The sequence below is a fragment of the Colius striatus genome, chromosome 12 (assembly GCF_028858725.1).
Source record: "Colius striatus isolate bColStr4 chromosome 12, bColStr4.1.hap1, whole genome shotgun sequence".
Taxonomy (NCBI): Eukaryota; Metazoa; Chordata; class Aves; order Coliiformes; family Coliidae; genus Colius; species Colius striatus.
Window position 1 is genome coordinate 3,126,863 of NC_084770.1, and position 20,301 is coordinate 3,147,163.

At 38.7% G+C, this 20,301-nt stretch overlaps 1 protein-coding gene across 2 annotated transcripts; it reads right to left on the reverse strand.

The window, feature by feature from the left end:
• Window position 1: 1 nt before the first annotated feature.
• Window positions 2-15,086, reverse strand: COPB2 (COPI coat complex subunit beta 2). 2 transcript variants are annotated; one of them, XM_062005448.1, is made up of 22 exons: window positions 14,972-15,086; window positions 13,170-13,307; window positions 12,485-12,571; window positions 11,870-11,996; window positions 10,742-10,890; window positions 9,087-9,233; window positions 7,785-7,884; window positions 7,504-7,646; window positions 7,083-7,282; window positions 6,409-6,519; window positions 6,044-6,132; window positions 5,859-5,965; window positions 5,429-5,572; window positions 4,628-4,758; window positions 4,133-4,340; window positions 3,808-3,918; window positions 2,998-3,212; window positions 2,631-2,723; window positions 2,370-2,550; window positions 2,161-2,229; window positions 1,248-1,337; window positions 2-799 (listed from the first exon to the last, which is right to left on the reverse strand). In XM_062005448.1, the coding sequence occupies exons 1-22, from the start codon at window positions 14,972-14,974 to the stop codon at window positions 704-706; spliced, it is 2,739 nt and encodes a 912-aa protein (XP_061861432.1). In that variant the 5' UTR covers window positions 14,975-15,086; the 3' UTR covers window positions 2-703. The 2 variants fall into 2 exon arrangements, with proteins under 2 accessions (XP_061861432.1, XP_061861431.1); XM_062005447.1 differs by having other exon boundaries at window positions 1,248-1,379.
• Between the last annotated feature and the right edge of the window lie 5,215 nt (window positions 15,087-20,301).

Below are 20,301 nucleotides of genomic sequence, written 5' to 3' on the forward strand. Positions count from 1 at the left end.
CTTGCTAGAACTGTGTTTTACTAAAATGTGAGAATCACTACCTTAACTTGTTATTGTCAAAAGTTCTGTGAATGAACTTAGAGCAGTTATGACTTTTGAGGTGAAAAGATACTCCCAATTTTAATTCTTTTACTGTTGTATCTTGAATGTAGATAATTGTCCAGGATTAAATTTTTACTTACTAAAGGGTAGGGCCTGGATGACTTTGTTTAGGAAAGTAACACCATCCCTATCCTTTAAGTGGTTTAGCTATAAGTGTTGTCTAGAGCTACTGATTTTTAACAGATACAAGCTAAAGAGTACCATGAAAAAAATAACCATATACCTAAGTGTATATGCTAAGAAAAGTCAGATTAAATTATTAAGTCTTGGCTACTCTGCTACCATTTCCAATTTTTGTAATACATACCCCTGAAGCATAATAGAATTACTAGTAAATGGAGAAGTAAGGAACAGAATGTTTAAAAGCATTTACTGAATTGGTTGATAAAGAAAAACATTTTTAGTATGCACAGGAGCAAGCCTACATCTTGACTTTCAACATACTTGAAGCTGATTCTTTTTGTACAGTTGATGAGCCTACTCTTCCTTCTACATGTACATGGTCCACTTGTAGTATAAAAATCAACCTGAAGCACATAGTCCACAGAATTTAATTCCTTTGTTAAGCAGAGTACTTGACTTGGTCATTTTAAAAGTGGGTTCACTCATCTAAGATCTCTTCATCCAGATTGATATCTGTGGTATCAATATCCTCCAGGTCCAGGTTATCCAAGTCATCTTCCAAGTCCAGCAGTGTCTAGGAGAAAAGACTAGATTAAGGAGATACTAATACAGTTACACATTAGCAACCTCAGATTCTGCCTGATTCTGTGTAATACACTTGCACATTCTGCAAAACCTCAAGCTGAGGCAGGCTGGTGAAACATGGAAGTTAAAATAAGCTGTGGACTGAAGTTGCCTTCTTGAGAAGGTGGCTTTGCTCAGAGATGCATCTTTTTACCCTATTCTGACCACTTGTGATAGAACTTCTTTGTTCCCTGCAACTCCACAACACTATAGGAACTAGCCTCTGTTACTGTGTACGGTCTCTGCATACAACAGGGAGGGATCCATACACTGTCTGGGTCTGTTAATATAGAAAAGGACATTTTGTAGTAGCTTGGTTTAATCACATGATTAGTTGAAGTCTTTAACAAAGTGAATTTAGTGCTTGTACTTCCCTTCAAAACAATGCATTACATTACCTTTTGATCTCTTGATGGGAGTAGATCGGAATTCTGCAAAATCGTCTTTGCTTCTTGTTTAGGAGATGGAACTGTTTCATTAGAAGGTGACTGAAGAACAAGAGGTCCCTTAAGTTCTATTGAATTTAAATTCTTTCAACAAAAGAAAAACAGCAGACCTATAATTCCCCTCTCTTTGAAAGTAATGCTTGAACCCCATATACATAGTGCCAATTTTCTTTAAGAATGATCTCTCACTGATTTTTTTGTGTTGAAACACGAAATGCGTTTGGCATGAGCTAGACGTTGTCATAGGTTTCAGCTCTGAAATGCATTAAAAGTGTTTGTTTCAAAGATAAGGTCTAAGCATACAGATTCAGTCATGTGTTTTTTACCTAATACTTGGACAACTGAGGTGGTCAAAAGATAATACCAGTTGGAGGGAGTTAGGATACTGACTAGAACTCTTTTTCAGGTAACTGAGCAGGATTCCTAGTCAGTTAGTTATGGAATAGTCTTTCATAACTGTGCACAGCATCAAAGAATAGAAAGCATTTTTAATTGCTGTAATGTATAAGAGTTTCCAGGTGCCAACTACTGAGCCTCTGGAAGACTATCAATTCAGTCAGGCGTTTTATGTGCAATTGACTTTTTCTGCAGGATAAATTCAATTGTAAGACTCTACAGTGACACTAACAAAACATGATACAAGATCAGTAACCACACAAATAATTTCACAGCCAATGAGCAGTCATTAGTAGTCACAGAAGTAGACTAAGTCTGAGGCAAAAGAACATAAAACTCAGCTGTGGTGCTTACAGACAAAGCCAATAAGAGCAATTATTTGTCCATTACTGGTAAAATACTCTCCAGAGCAGGTGTTGCCATACAATAGCATCTTCCTTAGAGTTCATAATTTAGTGATAACACTGACCTGAGGTGCCATTACTCCAGAGGGCTCAAAGCCTTTTGCTTCTTCAAGTAAGTTTCTTTCTTCATTTGGCTGAAAGTAAAAAGACAAACACACCAGAATATACCTTCAGGGAATGTTTACGTGGTTACACTGAGTTGCTTCAAGCTGAATTTACACAGCACCAAAGGTAGTTCTTCTAGAGACAGCGAGAGCTCCCACTTCTTACTTACAGTGACAAGGGGGTATTCCTTGGCTGGCCGCAAGTCAGTAAGGCTTTGTTTCATATACGCTTCAGCAACAAAAGCTTCCTTTAATCCAGGGAAAAGATTTTCATACTCTGTAGGATCAGCGAGGGAGTCTGCAGCTTTTTGATTGACTTTAGCGAGATTCTCCCGCCACAGTTGAACAACCCTGGAGAAGCAAACCATTATTTGTTACACACGGCTAATGCTGACAATGTCATTCCTGCTCTGCATGTGCCTTGAGGTTACCTTGAAACTTGGCTTGGCAAATATGTCCTTGCAAGAAAAGCAGCTTCTGGGAGACGCCCGGTTTTAATCAGGAGTTCCAAACATGAATCAAGCCTAAAATATTTAAAAATGTTATTTTAACCAGTGAACTCAATTAAAGACAAATTTTTGCATTATAAAGACAAATTTTTGCATTAGATAGTTGTTTATTCTATTACAGTGCTTTCACTGCAGATGTTAAAAGTAACAGCTTTTTCAAAGAGACACATGCCACAGTTGTTCTCCAGGAAGGCTGAAGTAAGCTGTAGTTAACCATTTGAAGAACCCAAGGTTCTTTGCATTTCAGAAAGCAGAAAAGAACCACCTGAATTTCATGCTTGCTACTTACTTTCCCTGCAGGAAGTAGCTCATAAATGCAACATTGTTCTTGCCATCTTTTTCTGCTCCTTCGGCTAACTTATTCACCATGTTAGCGTTTCCAGAAGCTGTAGCCAGCAGCAGTAGTCCTCCGTAGTCTTGTGCATGGTGGAGACACTCCTGGGCTAAGCCAAACTGGCATTTACTAATGGCAAGCTCAGCAAGTTGCTTCCATTTCTGTTCTGACTAATGGTATAAAAAAAAACCCCAGAGTGAGTGTTATATGCAGATCATTACACAGCCATATCATTACCCAAAATAAAGAGTTTTTCATTAAACATGGAGGGAGGAGGTAGAAAGAACTTTAGAAATTTGATCACTAACAATCTCTTAAAGCTCCCAAGTTAACCTTCAGGATGCAAGATGGAGAGATTTTTGTCTAGGTTAGTATTCCTTATCACTAAATTCATTATTTTACAACAGGAACTGTGAGATCAATTCTCTGAATGATAGTTATGGGACAGATCACTGCCTGTCAGTCTTCCTAGTGCATCAGTCTAAGTTTGCCACGGCTGGGACAAAGGCCTAGAGGCTTCAGTCCCACCATTCCTCCTCTCACTGTTCCATACTCAAGATGCTTTTGGAACAGACGTTTTTCTGTCCCCATCCCTTGCTTGCTATAATTTACAAGCAAAAGAACTTTATTGTGGAAGATGGTGGCATTTATTTTAAGTTCAAGGAGCTGTACTGCATCCCCACACACAGCACACTGTATTTTCTTACAGGGCTTCTTAGATTCACGCTAATACTCACTATGAATCACCAAAAATGATATGTTTACCTCTGCTTCCACTGCAAGCTGATAGGCTATTTTTAATTCTCCAAGTTGAAGAGCAAGTTCAAAACGATGCTCTGGATCTGTAGATACTGCAAGAGCTTGTTGCTTAAAGCCCTGAAACAAAAAAGGCTGTCATCTGTCTGATCATGCTAGATATTTTAAGACAGATATTTCTCTCTAAACAGAAGGTTACAATATTCTCAATAAATATATAAGATTAAGAAGAGTTTATGCTTATAGAAAAAATTCTGGTTTTGCTTATCAAATTAAATTTGAAATATCAATAAACTGATTTAACTTTTTTAGAACCAAAATGTAGTTTTCTTGCCTGTTTTTCAAGGAAGTGTGCAACTCTGGTTCTCTGTTCTTTTGGAATGGTTGGAAGAACTTTATCAGCCATACTGAAATCTCTTCTCATCACAGCAGTTTGATATTCAAGCACTGACACCAGCAAAGAGTAGCTAACAATGTTTAGCTCTTTATCACCCAAATAAAGTCGGTTGTCCTTAGGGATATAACCCAAAAGGTACATTGTCCTGAAACAAAACAAAGAATGTTGATCTTGGAGAGAATGACTACCAAATAGTCTATAAAAAAGTCCAACAGTTCTTACAGTAGCAAGAATACTCCCATGAAACATTCTACTTTCGCTGTAACGCTTTCACATAACAGTTGTTTACACCCTCCAAGATTACTGCCTCTGAACATACACTAGCATGAAATGCAAGACAAGTAGCACAGCAGCAGGTGACAAGGCTCATCTTGTTCTAACTTTGTTGAAAGAACCCTTAACACTTGCTTACAACCCAATGCAGCAACTGACCTGTCTAAGTGGGCAATAGTAACAATTTCTCCTCCGACGTAGTAGTTGAGTCTGTTCACAGAACTGGTGTAAATAAAGCAGTCGCCTACCCACAAGCCTGTTTTCACAATCTCCTGAATCTCACCGAGAACCTGCAAATTAAGTTTGATTTAAATAGATACATAAAAAAGCATTTTGGAGAGCAGTTAACACTTGCATTTTCAAATGAAATTTAATATTCTATACTTAGGTAAACAGTTGGGCCAGTTGCAAAAAGTTTAGATGCAGATTGGAAGTACTTAATAACGCTTTTAGGTCTACAAAAATGCTGGACCACGTGAAGTCTCTACCTTAATACTTAACTAAACCAACTATAAATCTAGGAAATGGGCACCAAACTAAACAAGATAGAGAAAAATTTCACAAGCAAAAGTTGTGTTTGTGACATTTCAGTTTGAGGTTTTTTTACTTGCTCTCAAGTTTCAGTAACATCTCAAAACTTGAAAAATTGCAGAACAAGTTTAAGCAATGTAAACATACTACCTGAGTGTGTGCTTAAAAATAACCTAACTCCCTAAGAACAAATAGATATCTGAAGAGAACTGTAGGCATTGAGGTCTGTTATACCAAGATTCCAACATGGATACTCTCCAAAGGGAACCCAAATAAAATGGTTAATAGCCTTAGTCAGATAGATGTATGCTGTCTGTACTGTATTCCAGTGTTCTAGAAACTAAAGTTTAATAGAATTAAATCTGCAATACTCTGGAAGACCTGATTCAATGATCTCTAATCCCATTTCATCTTTCAAATAGAAGGTACCTCAAAAGCATCTTCAATTCCATCTTCTGTGACACCTTCATGTGTTTCTTGGGCTGCTGCAACTTTTTCTGATAGGTATTTCAGAATGAAGAATGACTCTTCTGTGGCAATGCAGACAAGCTCACCCGAGTCAGACCAGAAAATCTGTGTCATAAGAATCAATAACGGCACTGTTTTAGCAACCGCAAGTGAAGTGAAGAGGATGTATAAATTAAGGTTAAAACGTAGCAACAGAAGCTTTAGTACCTGAGAAGCAAATACATACATGGAAACATTTTCCCTCCCTTCTATTATAACATTGAGATAAACTTAAGAAATGATTACTTGGATTAACAGCTTGGCTTGATTCAAGAAAATCAGCAGTCTAGTAAGAAAAAATTCGATCAGTAGACAGACAGGTAAATATCTTGACTCCATCTGGAAAACTCACATGTTTGGGCTGAATTTCAATCCTGCGAATCAGTTCTGTGTTTTCCCAGTCATAGAATGCCAAACCATTAACAGACCTCACACCCAACAGGAAGCCACCGTAGATGCCTGAAAGAAAATAAAGGTGGATGAAATCCACGTTGCACACCAACATAACTGATAACTGTTTTTGAAGTAAATATTTACCTTCTGCTCCAAAATCAGGTTTGAATGACTTCTTCTCTTTGAAATTTTTAAATATCTTTACAACACTGTTGCTCTCTCTGATTGCATATCTAATGAAGACATTTCATGGTAAAAGAAAAAAAATTAAGACAATTACTTGGCTTCCAAAGTAACAAATTACTGAAACCATAAGCTGCCACAAAACAACTGCATTTGATTTATGTTGAAAAATTAGCAGTGTTACAAATGGAAAATATTACATCAGGACAGTTATTGAGAAATTCCATTATCCACAGTTTTTTAGTCTTCAGGTCAGTTTACTGTTTGTACAGCCTGAAAATGAGCAGGAGCAAGTTTATATAAAGGAAAATATCTGTAACACTTACTCTGAAGAATCGTGTGCCCATACGAACTCCTGGGCAGAACCAAAGCTCTTGTTTCTCAAAGCCATAGCTGTGTAGATGATGTATTCACCATCCCCACACACTACTACAAACCTAGAGCAGGAGAAAGATGCATTTGTCAGACATTTGTGTTGAGGTGATAAGCATGATCAAGTAGACAAGGCAATGGCCCCTAGCCCAATATAATCACTGCAAACACATTTAGAATAAAACAGTGTATATTAAAAAACATCCCAGAACTGGATTTCTCTGTGTCATGTCGCTAGCTACTTATTAATCCCTCTTCCTTCTGGTCTCTACTGAGTGACTCTTGTGCCCCGTTATCTCCCTACCTTTCATTTTGCTTCTCTGTTACCAACAAAACAATTAAAGAGAAGTACTAAAAAAAAGAGTGATTTGCTGCTTTTACCTTATACATTTTGTTTGCATGCTTCTTCCCCTATCCAGAATGTCCAACTTGCCTGCTTCAGAAGTTCTTGGGAGGAGAAGCAAATTTACTCTGATTTTACAGTGCCTGTCTGATATACCTGTTGTCCATGGGCTCTCAGACACCAGCACACATGCAACTTGTTTTTTCATGCAAATTTTTTTCCAATATAGAAATAAAACCAGGATAAGTCAGAAACATTTCAGTGTTCTGTTCAAAAATCTATTACCGTCCATTGGGGTTGTGCTGAATCGTTTGAGGATAGATTTCACAGCTCCCCATGTCCTTCACAGCCAGTGGCAATCTTTCTCCATCTTTGATTTCAGCATCTCCCATAGCTTTCAAGTTAGCCTGTTGGACTTCTGAATGTTTAGCCCAAATAATTTTTCCATTTGCATCCATGGACATGGCAGGTTCTTCACGACCAAGCTAGAAAGTGGAGCACAAAAATTTAGCAGATGGAGAAAAAAAGCATTCTTGGTTTTCTTTGCAGTTGAACATATCTAGTGAAATACTCTGAGTCTGCCTAAAAACACCGATTAAAATGCAGATTGTCTTTATTTTTACATTTTATCGCAGAATCAAAGATCAATTGCTCTACACAGAACAGTGATGAATCACCATTTCTCATTTCAAATCATCAATAGTACCTTAACAATAATGCTGCCTTCATCATATCCCAAAGCCACGTTATTGGATCCTCTTAAACTGGCCACACACCACACTCTCTCCATACCATAGTTGAGGGTACTTTCCAGACGGTAAGTGCTGGAATGCCAAATGCGCACAGTTCCTGGAGGAATAAGAAAACAGTACAAGCCTTTTATCTCTTCATTCACTGTGAAGGCAGCAGGTGTGTAGCCACACCACAAGAAGAGATCTCTTTTAAGTTGTTCTTCTGTCTTTCATATATCAGAAAATACAAAATTACCATCTTCTGAGCCTGTGATAATGATAGGCAATTCGGGATGGAAGCTGACACATGACACATTTTGAGCATGTCCTTCCAGCGTCTGCACACAGGTTTTATTCTGGAAATAAAAATAGAAGTACAGATAAGAAACACTTTGCTACTTTATTTTTACCCTTATTTATTGGAAAAAAAAAAAAAAAAGAATCTATCCTCAAATCCAAAATTTATCTGGAACCATTTCTCTAGATTTCTTCCAGTAACATTTATTTCCAAGATGCTCAAACAACAGCATTAGACACATTTAAAAACTACAATCATATTCAGTCAATTTCTCCTCCCCAGAATAAAATATTTATATCCTTTAACATAGTTGTTTTCCTCTACTTTCAGATGGGTTTCTGCATAGAAGATATGCTTTCTCAAAGGTACATAGATTAAAGCAAGATAGAATGCTGAATTCAGCAAAACACCGGTCTGAACCTAATTACAGTGGACCTGTCTTGGTCCTCTCTGTTGGGTCAACTAAGATTAGACTACATAACTCATATATACAATCGTACCTGGCAGCAAAATTTCAAGCACTGGTACATAACAGTCATTACTGCAGTGTACACTTACCAATGATGCCTTTAATTTCTGAGCTTGGATTTACTCAAGGGCAATATGCTTTAACAATGAGAAAGTACTATCTAACAAATTTTGTCTCGCCCTTCTGGCCATTCAGACTCTTGTACAAAGGAAGAACTCAATGTTTCAGGACCAGAATTAAATCCCTGGATGCAATCTCTTTCCCATAAAGCATGCAAACAAGTCACCCTGCAAACCATCAAGCAGAAGTACACATATGTGTGTGCACATTCACAGGTCCCTGTGTACATGTGCATAGGATAAAAAAAGGAGAGATAGAAAGGAATAAAGGGAAAAAAAAATGAGAAGTGAACAGATGGAAAGAGTTGATCCATTAACATTTATATTTGAATGTAGAAGATGAGCATCTCATTCCATAAAAACAAGTCCAAAAGGTAGAGATTATTACGTTGCAAGAAAATATCCTAATGATAGAAACTTTATGTCAAATTTGATTCTACAAATTAACTTAGATGTTATTTAAAGTCACAACAGGTTCTCAAGTGTTAGCAGTTTGGGTTTTTTTTAATGCAAAACGTGTCATGAAATATTTTTCCCCCACTTCCTTCTTTCTAGGGAAAAATGAGGGAAATCTGTTGGTGTATTCAAGTCCTTAGCCTCATTTTCTATCTCTTTATTAATGTTTTTTCTATGACAGCCTGTACAAAAGTTTATGAAGAGTTTAACACAAACCTGGTAGTCCCAGATCTTAACCAATCGGTCATCTGCACCTGAAATGAGGTATGGCTTGTCTCCTCCACTGTAATAGTCAATGCAGTTTACTCCCTTCTCGTGGCCTTCCAAAGTAAAGTTGGGTGAAGAAGAGCCAAGCTGCCACACCTTCCCAGAAAAACAAAACAAAAACCCCAGCCACATGTATCAATCTTTCATATCCAGGTCAACCTTGCCAAACAGTGTAAGGACACACAATTCCTAAGATACAGATATGGAATTCCAAAGACATAGTTCTTCTCTTAGATGAAGAACCTGAACAACTGCCTGTCAAACTACTAATCCTGCCCCCATAACAGAAACAATATGAGTTGCACACTGTGCACAAACCAGTTCCATTGTTCTGAGGTATATTTAAAATTCTGGGTTTTTTTTTAGGACAGATAATCATGTATGACACTCTTCGTAAGAAGTAGTATCTGTTTATGAAATTAACTAATAGATCTGGAAAAAGCAACCAACTTTTTGTGCATACATGGGTTCACAGAATCATAGAATGGTAGGGTTGGAAGCGATCTTTAGAGATCCTCTAGTTCAACTCCCCTGCAAGAAGCAGGTCAACCGAGACTAGGTGGCATAGGAACATAACTCACAGTGAAATAGTTTTTTCTTATATTTAAATGGAACTTTTTGTGTTCCAGCTTCATCCCATTACTCTTTGTCCTGTTGCTGGATACAGCAGAAAAAAGGGATGTCCCAACCTCCTGACACCCACCATTTAGATATTTGTAAATATTAATAAGATCTCCCCTCAATCTCCTCCAGACTAAACAGCCCCAGTTCCCACAGCCTTTCCTAGGATGAAAGATGTTCCAGTCCCCTGATCATCTTGGTGGCCCTGCGCTGGACCCTCTCTCCAGCAGTTGTCTGTTGCCCACAACTCTGTCTTGAATTGCATTTTTTCTGCTACAGATCTCATACTAAATGAGGGCTCAAAATGAATTAAGTAGAGTTGTAGATACAGTTGTATTTATCCTTGATAACCACATCAATCAACATTTATACACACCTAGTCTCAACATCTGAGGAAATATAAAATCAAAACTAGCTTTTTACAGGAATATTCTGATAATTTATGGGGGATGAGAGGAAGTTTCACTGCTCAGATGACTGTAAATCTATATAGTCCTAGATATTTGTTAATAGGTTCACAGCAAATAAGACTCATCAGGGTCTACCATGAGAAGGCTGAAGACACCTCTGAAAATTCAAGATGGCCAAGAACATGAAAATAACAGGAGAAACATCTTTACTGTTTATTTTTAAAATGCACAAAATGGAAAGCTTTACCCACTATATATATATATATAGCTTCAATTGTTCTAAATTACTCATTGACAGTATTATCCCTCCTGAATATCTCTGTGTAGAAGGAAATTTAGCACTTAAAGTTTAGAGAAACATATTTCAATGACTAGAGGTTACAGGTAATATTGTAAATTTACTGAATTGCTTAGTAAGTGCACACAAACTCAACCAGCTTTCAGGCCTTTCTCCAATAAAAATCCTATTCTTGCACCTGTTTCTGACCCATCATACAACATTATTACTGGTTTGTGTGCTCTGTCTGGTAACTACTTAATGAATAAAAGCAACCCCAAAATCAGTTTATATACCTTTATTGTCCTATCCAAAGAGGCACTGGCAAACTGATTATTGTCTTTTGGGTTAATGACGATCTGCATGACGTAATGGGTATGTCCTTCAAACACCTGAGAACATGACCATTTTTTATCCCAGTCCCAGAGTTTAATGAGCATGTCATCTGAAAAACACCAACAATGAAGCTTGACTTAGTTTAATAAACAACATAAGTGTTAAAAACTTTCAAGTTAAAGGCTGACTCATGCCTCCTCACTGAAAGGGGATTCTACTAATACTCAATATAGTCCTCATCTGTACCATTACTAGTCCCTGCAGAAGGACCATGGGCAGCATGTTTCTCAAAAAGATCATCCAGTAAAATGGTGACAAAACTAAGTAAGAAGGGAGATTAAGAATTTATACTGAAGTATTGAATTATTTATCTTAAAGTGTTGGGCAGATACTAAGGAATTGGACCTGTGCTTTCTTCTGAAGCACCTATTCTAGTAAGCACTAAGGAACTGGAAGCACAGACATCAAAGCTGGCTTCCTAGTACCTATACTTCAAGTGTTAAGTGTGTTAACTTCAAAAGCAAAACAGAAAAACATGGTGCTTCTGATTCACAAAGCTCATTGCATTCTTGCAGAGCTCTGATGGCATTAGTGAGGTTCCCAGAAATGAAAGGCAGAGTAGGATGATACAGATGTTCTCAGAGAAGATCTGTTGGGATACTCTGATCTTCCAATCCCAAGTAGCACACATTGCCTCAAAGAACAGGAAACTCAATAGTATTTTGGGAAAAATGATGAAAATCACCTGATGCTTTAAGTCAGACTGACAGCTGAAAACATATTCCAATATGTATGACAAACTCTCAAATAACAGCTAATTGGCACATATGTGACCCTTTCCCCTGGCAGATATTAAGCAACAAGGTTCTTCAGTTTTCTTTAACAAGACCATAAACTACTCTAAATAGCTGATGTTATAAAATTGCTGATATTGCATTAAAAAAGTATAAATGCAAGTGACAAAGAAATAAAATGAAATGACAACTGTCATGTTGACTACATGCTTAAGGACTCCTGTTTCAGCAGGAGGAAAAAACCATGCAAAACGTCACTAGACAGAAAACATAAATATACCAGAGAACTCTTACCGCTGCTTGTCAGTATGAAAGGCTGTGTGGGATGCACAGCAATACAACGAATGTAATCAGAATGTGCTTCAAACATGTGAACTCTTTCCAAAGTGTTATAATTAAAAACTCTAATTTGCATGTCATCCTATGAAAGGAAAGAAAAGCTACCATTAAAACAGGACTCTGTGTAATACATCTTATATCCAATAGAATAGCTACAAAAAACACATTGCACCATTAAACAGCATCTAACAAAAAAAAATCTTTCAGAAAATGTATTTTCTGTACATTGCTAATGATACAAATTATACTTTGATGCAGAAGTCTGTAGACTATTAAAATACATAGTCAAAATTAGGTGCTGAGTGTGTTCCAGTAAAAACTGACTGAATGTTGACAGTAAAAATTGAATCTAGATCTACCTTGCGTTACCTGCAATTAGCCACTGTATTAGGCTGCTCTCCTTTGAAATGAAAAGTTTAAGTTTCTAGGCTTACTTAAAGAAGAAAACTTCTGGGAAACCACAAACTCATATCAGATCATATTATTATGTGATGTACAAAACAATGGCATGAAAATAAAGCAGTGAAAAGTACTACTGCACATGGAAATCATGAGACGGCAATAACTTACAGCTCCTGTAACAACCCAGTTCTTTCTCGCCACAAATTTGGCAGCTCTCACAGGTAGGTCACATACTTCAAAAGTCTTCACCAGGGTCTAAGAACAAAAACAAAAAGTTCATAGCACTGGAGAACATATCAATTCTAAAATAAGTTCTTTATCTTTTCTCAATACTGTCCAGCATGTTGCTTTTGGCACCACATGCACACTTTTTAAAAGCAACATACCTATCCAAGAAGGGAGATTCTTGCCTGTCCTGTTCTTTCTGTATCACCTTTATGTTCTCCTTTCATTTGTAACCCAACCCTACCTCCAAATATTTTAGGAGCTGTTGCTAAATTTCAACCACACTTGATAGACAAGTAGACGTCTACCAGTTCCCACAACCATCACAGATATAGATGGAAGGTACAAGACAGATCCTTCTGAAAGATTAGATGTAAGTGCATTAGTTTGCAAGGAATCCACAAAGGAGATGATTATTGAAAAATAAATTATAGGAAATGTCATTAAAGTCACAGCTAAAGGTATTCCTTGTATATTATTATAGTGATTTTTGTAATAAGACATGGGAGAGTACATCAGTTAGTGGCAGTGATTTATGATTCTTCTTATGTATCTAGTACTGGAAAATAGAATTTATACAGCTGGTACGTACAAAGACTTCATAATAAAAGAAAACCAAGATTATCACCTGTGTTTCATGGTTCCACACACAGACACTGCCATTGTAAAGGCTTGCCAACATCCATGGTTCCGTGGGATGCAAGTCTACGCTCTTCACCCGGTCAGACCGAGCTGTTAGCTTCCGTTTGATATCAAGTCGGAGAGGCTAGAAAGATGAAAATTGAGAATACCAAGTTATTCAACATAAAAACTGGCAAAGAACTATGATGGAAGAAAGAAAGCTGAGGTTAAATCTTAAAATTAAAGCAGTCAATCATGCTTTACAGGGAGACAGAAGACCACTTCTCTTTTCTGTCCATCTGCGTATTTATTTCTGTAAGGGTTTTTGGAAACATCACATTCCCACCAGTGGCACCAAGTCCACTTCATTTACTTTTGTCAAATGCAAAAATCTTTATGCTGCAAAAACTTTCTCCAGTACAGTAAAAATGAAAATGCACTGCACATCCTCCTGATGTCCCTCAACTACTAAAGCAAAGTATAGCAAATTTGCTTCTAATCCAAACAACAGAAATTGAATCTTACTGATACTTCACCTGAAAAGACAGGTGTAAAAGCTAGTTACCAAAACGGAACACAACAATATTTGCTCATTATAAATTACTTCCTGTTCACAATTCCAACATTAAGTTTCAGAATGAATATTATGTTGTAAAAACTGGACATGGGACTTTAAGTTTTCCCTTGCAAAAAAGACTCTGACCTTCTAATTTCTTCACTAGTATGGCAAAGACAGAGTATTTAAAGGGCACGAAGCACAGCAGAATGATCTTCTAAAATATTTGAGGTATTAAAGATTCATTTAGACACTCAAAGACTGTTGAGCTTACTTAATGCTGCTGACATTTTATCTCAGAGAACTTAACGAGTAACAGCCAATGAATGCCGCGTGTGTTTACTACCAGAACAAAACTAATATAACATGCTAAAGATTTCTAACTATCATGTAGCACTGGTAACTAATAGGCATGATGTCTGATGCTAGAGAATGAACTTGTGATTTCTTTATCCTGCCATAAAAATTATAAAAATAGGCAAGATGATTCTGTGCTTATTCTTAGAACCACTTTTATCTACTGCAACTAAGGACTCACCTATGTCTGAACTAAGATGTCAACTGCAACACATTCATGACACTTGGACAACTGTTAGGTCTGCTTGACGAAAACCACACTGGAAACATAGCCCAAAGGATGGGCTCTGTGATTTCAAGCACAATGGTGACAGTGGACTTTCATAAGCTCTCTTCAGTTATTTAAGTCATAGAACAACACTAGGACTTCTGGCAGCACAGGCACACGGAATCCTGGGTCAGTCCAGGCAGAACACCCTACACAGACATCCCTATCTTGTCCTGCCCGGCGCCAAACTCAACTCCCTTGGGCAGAGCCAGCTGCGGAAAGGCCTCGCGACGTGCAGGCGCGGCTGCGGGCTCGTCCCGGCGGGCGGTGGCCCAGGCCCTCCTCTCTGCGAGACCCCTGCCTCTGCAGCTCACGTCCAGTCGCGCTGTCCTTATGGAGCCGTCCCGAGCAGCAGAGGCGCGGGGCGAGGCGAGGCCACCTCACCGAGGCCACCTCACCCCGAGGCCCCGTCAAACCAGCTCGGGACTAAATTTTCCAGCCCCCTGCAGCAGGAGCCTGCGAGCAGCGCGCTCGGTCAACCCTGCTGCAGCCGGTCAGTAACCGCGGCGCCCCCCGGGGCAGCCCCCAACCCTCCCCGCACGGGCCGCTGGCCGCTCCAGGCCGGCCGGCCGTCCCGGCGCGCTGCTGAACCGCGGAGCCTCGCTCGGGCAGGAGCCCCCGGACTCACCATGGCACCGCGTCGCGTCGCCCCGCGGCAGCGCCGACAGCTGAGATGTGGCTCCGCACCGGGCACGTCCCGACTCTCCGACGTGGAGCTTCCGGGCCCGTCGCTCTCGCGAGGTTGTGGAGTTCCCGCTCTCGCGAGAGCGACGCAGCCCCGAGAGATGCCGGGACATGTAGTCGCTGCGCGGCGCGGGGCACTCTGGGAGTTGCAGTCGCGGCGGCTGGGGGCGGGCCCCTGGGCCCCTCAGCGCCTCAGGGCAGCCTCAGGGAGGCTCCGGGAGTGCGCAGCCGCAGTTTCTTGTGCGACCTTGGACTGCCCAAGTCGATGCTGGTAGTGGAGAGATCCTGGGCTCTGCCCAGCTGTGAGCGACCTAGGGGAAAAAAGGGTCCACTGATCCCCTTTGCCTGCTCAGTGTCATGTCCCATGTCAGCCGTGAGCGCCCCAAAGCAAGCCCCTGCAAGGAGCCTAGCTTGCCTCTCTCAGGAACAGACACGAGCCTGGTCAGCTCTGCAGACCTTGTAGATGTGAAAGGCAACGTTTGTCCTTTTCTTCATCTTTTTTTGTCAGCTAAAGCTACAGGTAGCACAAGCCCAACAGTATCTAGTAGAAATGTTCTGGGGAATGTGACGTTCGGTGAAGCACAAAAGCACAAGGAACCACACGTGTTGAGGAAATTTCTCCCTGCGCTGCAGCCAGGATAACGTTCTGTCTTTAATTAAAAATTGCAAATACCAGATTTCGCTCTGTAAAGGACAGGAATAACATGGAGGATATTTATATTAATTGAGATTCAGTTGAAGAAAATGCTCCTATAGATGCAAGTGTTCAACTGGGATTCGGAGCCCTGTACTAAAATACAGTGAGAAGGATAATATTGCCCTGGAGTGTTTACAGTTTGCAGGACAAACAAACAAAAGGGTGACCAAGAGATTGCTTAACTTGTGCTATTTTCACTCCAAGAGATCAAAGGCAGAAAAGACTGATAAAGCCTCATGAAAAATGAGAAGTGCCTTTAGCAAGAAAAGGGACATGATGTTGTCATTGTGAGTTCAGACTTGCAGCTTTTTTAAGGCTTTTTAAAAAAAACCCAAAACCAACCCCCCTTTTCTTATATTTGTTATAGTAATGATCGTAAAATAATGCTTAACACATTTGAGTACAGAATTTCAGGATGTAGAATCTGGATGAACTTGCTTAAAAGTAATGATTTAAATGAAATTTGTTACTTCTGAGACTGACTCACGAGTTTTAGACAGCTCAGGTGGAACACTGAAAGAAGAGGTATAAGGGAAGAGTACCTGTATTAGAGAATGAAGGTAGTGAGGGGTGAACAGCAGACTATGTCTATTTTTCCTTGAAAACCTCAAAGAGATCCTGTTCAGAGAGAGATGAGGGTATTATAGTATATTCAAAGACAACAAGAAAGGTAAGTGAAAGATGAAGGAATAGACCTTGTTAGTCAAGAAAGTAACAGCAGGGAAAGGAAGAAATGACTTTGCTGTTAGCTTCTCCTGGGAAGTTGTAATAATAGAAAAACTAAAGTGCCAAAAAAAAAAAAGGCACAGGGCATAAGTGAAGGCTTCCCTTAGGTAGGAAAGAAACAATGAAAAAATGAAGTGAAATTAAGAATAAGAAGTAGTTATCATAGCTGTTAGATACAAGAGTACCAGTCCTGAGTCAAGAAGACCACGATCCATAATTTCCTGGAAATTAAATGGGTATACAGAAGGAATATTACTATGCATTTGTTTTCCTTTCATATTCTTTCCTGTATATCCTGTACTAGCTACTATTTCACTGTGGATTATGTACAAAGTAGCTGAAACCACGGGGAGTCTCTGTGAAGACTTTCACCGTAGACATTAAATAAGAACAAAATCTCTACTTTAGGTTCTTTTCTATGACACAGCTGCTATTCTTATGCCTATTTACTGAAAAATATTGTTCATATAAAAAAACCCGACACAATGTTTTTTTCCAGACTAGTGGAACAGAGGAAACTTTGTGCTCTGAAGTTCCTCACTGCCACTTTCATACCTCTGCCTGCTTGGCTGTACAATAGCACCTGCTGCAGCTTATCTGGAGCAATAAAATTGCATGCTGGGTATTTGGCTAACTTCTCCTGGGCTTGAAAAAAATCTAGCCTTTTCTTTACCTTGTATGAAGGACACAAACCTGGGTTTGCCTGTCACCTCTTACTTTTGTGGCTACTTGATATCTTCAACACCATAGACAGGGAAAGCAGGGAGGAGAGTATGATGCAGGGCAAATGAGAGAGAGCTAAAGATCAGTGGAGTGCAATCATAGGTCTTTGTCATGGTTTGATATTAAGTAATTTCTGGTAATGTGGAAGGGGCCCATTACCAGAAACAGCTTCATGTCAAACCATGGAAGCCTTGCTTCCTTACGAAACTCAAATAAAGATGTACAAAACATTTACATTGCAGTATCTAGGACCATTCTAAAACTGTCCTCTTGTTAGAAACATGAATAACATTTCTGTAAAGTGGCTATGTGTGTGTGATGAAAGGTATCATAAAGGAACTGGCAATACAGTATTGCAGGATACATTTGCTGTAGCTTCAATACTACTTTAAAAACTTTTGAAAGTCATCAAAAACCAAACTTTAAAAAAGACCTTTTTGTTACTAAAAAAGGGTATTCTAAGCAAGTGGCCAGCTAAGTGCTGGTAGTTGAAACTATTGCATTCTGACACATTAAATTTTGTAAAATAAAAATTGGACTGGAGTTCTGTAGTGGAGGAATGCTGAACATTTTTATTGTTGTTGATTCAGTTAGAAATACAGCAGCTATGATAGGATTGCAGCAAGAGATACAGCAGTTGTCAGGAGGATGCAACTATGGTACTGTTTCAGCCTGCTGGTAATTTTTTTCTTTACAAGGTTCTTGCTTCCTAGGATAGTCAGTCTACCTGATGTTAATTTTCTGAGGTTTCAGCTTAAGTCCTTTTGGATATGAAGTTATTGGCAGGTTTTAAATTTGTATGGCAATTTAAAGTTTTCTGGAAGCAGAATAGAGTAATTTGAGATAAAAGAGAATAAAATACGGTTCTTCCATAGAAAAAGGTTAAAGTAATTTAGGATACCAATCACAAGCACCTACAGTTTATCCTCAGTGTACTAAATTAATTTTAGGAAAAAAGGAGAAGGCTAACAATAAAGCACCAGTCCACTTTCTTTTTCTATCAGGTAAAGACTAGAGGTCTGGAAATAAGAACCATATCAGGATGCCTCATTCCATATGCTTGGAAATTCATATTCCAGCAAAATCTAACATACTCTTAGTTAGATCTGTACCTGATGTAATAAACACAGTATGTGCTACTGCTTGTCATGGTATACAGCTCAGTCCCAAGGGTCCAGTATTTCTGTGCCTTGGCTGTTCTACCCAGGACACCACCCTTTTACATAAATTCTTTATTTCTGCAGACTTCTTCAGACAATCATTGCTTATTTACTTTATGAGTCTATGTGGCATCTCCCAGGGTCACAGCATTTCAATTTGGGGTTCAGTTTGTCAGCATCTCTGAGCTTCATTATCTTGCAACTTCATTATCTTGTGTAGTATTAGGGATGGTTTACGAATTCCCTAAGTGTTCTATGTCTTGTAACCTGAATTACTGTATTATTCTCATTAGGCCTTTTATTTTAGAATATAAAGAGACTTTTATAGATTTAGGTCACCTCTATAGTTTTTTTTTAAAGTGTTTATTTCATATGCAAAATCAACATGAAGTACTGTGTGTTGCCAGGAGTTAATTTTTGTAAGGCAGTGAACCAAAGTAAAACTCATTGCAGCCTTAACTTGAAAGATAGTAAAGACTGATGGAACACAGTGGGTTTAAAGGAAAGGTGTTATTAACATGTAGGTGGCAGAGCTGTGAGACAAACCCCACAGTAAATCTGAATTAAAGTCTCCCTTGAAACTGTAGTATTTCACTTGGTTGCACAGGAAGGATACAGCAGTGATGGGGAATGCAGTTTGTTTCAATCTGAGATACCCCAGCCTTTGTCTCTTTTCACTCTCTTGGAAACATAATAACCTTGGAATCCTGACTCATATATAGATCAGGGTATTAAACACATTAGGATAATGAGGAATTAAAATGCCAGGAAAGAAATCAGAACTTTCAGCAGAACTGTCAAAGCTGCAGAGTTCATGTTAGAAAAAAATTAATCCCATCGTCTCCAAACCCAGCAACCTGCCAGTAGCAGCCTGATGGTGCAGAAACTGATTGTTTAAAAAAACCTGTTGTTGCTTCAAATACCATCACATGTGTGGTGCATATAGAGAAAATAGATACAGCATGTATAGAAGGCTTTGGAAGCTTTATATTTGAAGCCATCTAAAATACCATCACCTGACACTTTCATTATAGGCCTGCATTTTCAACTTACAATTCTGCCAAACTTCAGCCTTGTGGGTTTAGATCACAGAATCACAAAATCATTTCAATTGGAAAAGACCTATAAGGCCATCGAGTCCAATCATGATGGATCCAAGATATTTTTGTGTTGGATGTCTCCATCTCAACACGGGACCTATATCTGATTGTATTTTCAATTTTCAGTAGAAAGGCTTAGCCATTTTCTAAAAGCTATTAAGGAAGTACAAAATAACCAACTTCCTTAAAACCAGCAACAGGATAGTAATCAATATTCTTACTAGCACCTGATATGGGCTTAATTTAAGCAGAAAATGTTACCCAAAGTATTAATTGTGATAGCATACTAAGTTACCTGCATGCTAATATGAAGAAAGAGATGTCCATAAATAGGGAACTCTGACAAAAAAAGAGTTATTGGAGAGAGTGAACAAAATGTTATACATAATACAAAGACTTTGATTCTTAACTTCTTGTGCCACAGCTTCTTTGAGTACCTTTGATTCATTAGATAAGTACTATCTTGATGTCATTTCTGTAATCATTTAGCAAGAGTGATCTTGATTGACCTGCTGGTGCTTCTGATTTATTAACACTTGCTTCTTTATGTTTTATGTTTTATTTTCTGGAGGCTGTAGTCACAGTTTTGGCAGGATTCCACTTCCATTAAGATCAGTGGCAAAAGGGCAGGCCTTGAAGCCACAGAAGTGGTTTGGAATGCAGGACTATATATCCTCCCAGGTATTGCAAGTTTAGAGCCTATAATTTCTCTTTTTTTATCAGATTTATGATACTTTCCACTACAGCTGAGTGTTAGTATATATGTTCTTTTATTGAGTTTTGAGGCTTCAGATAAACCTATTCCATTTTCTCTGTTCTTCTTTAAACCTATCTGTCAAACTATTTCTAAGATCTGTTTCAGCAAGCA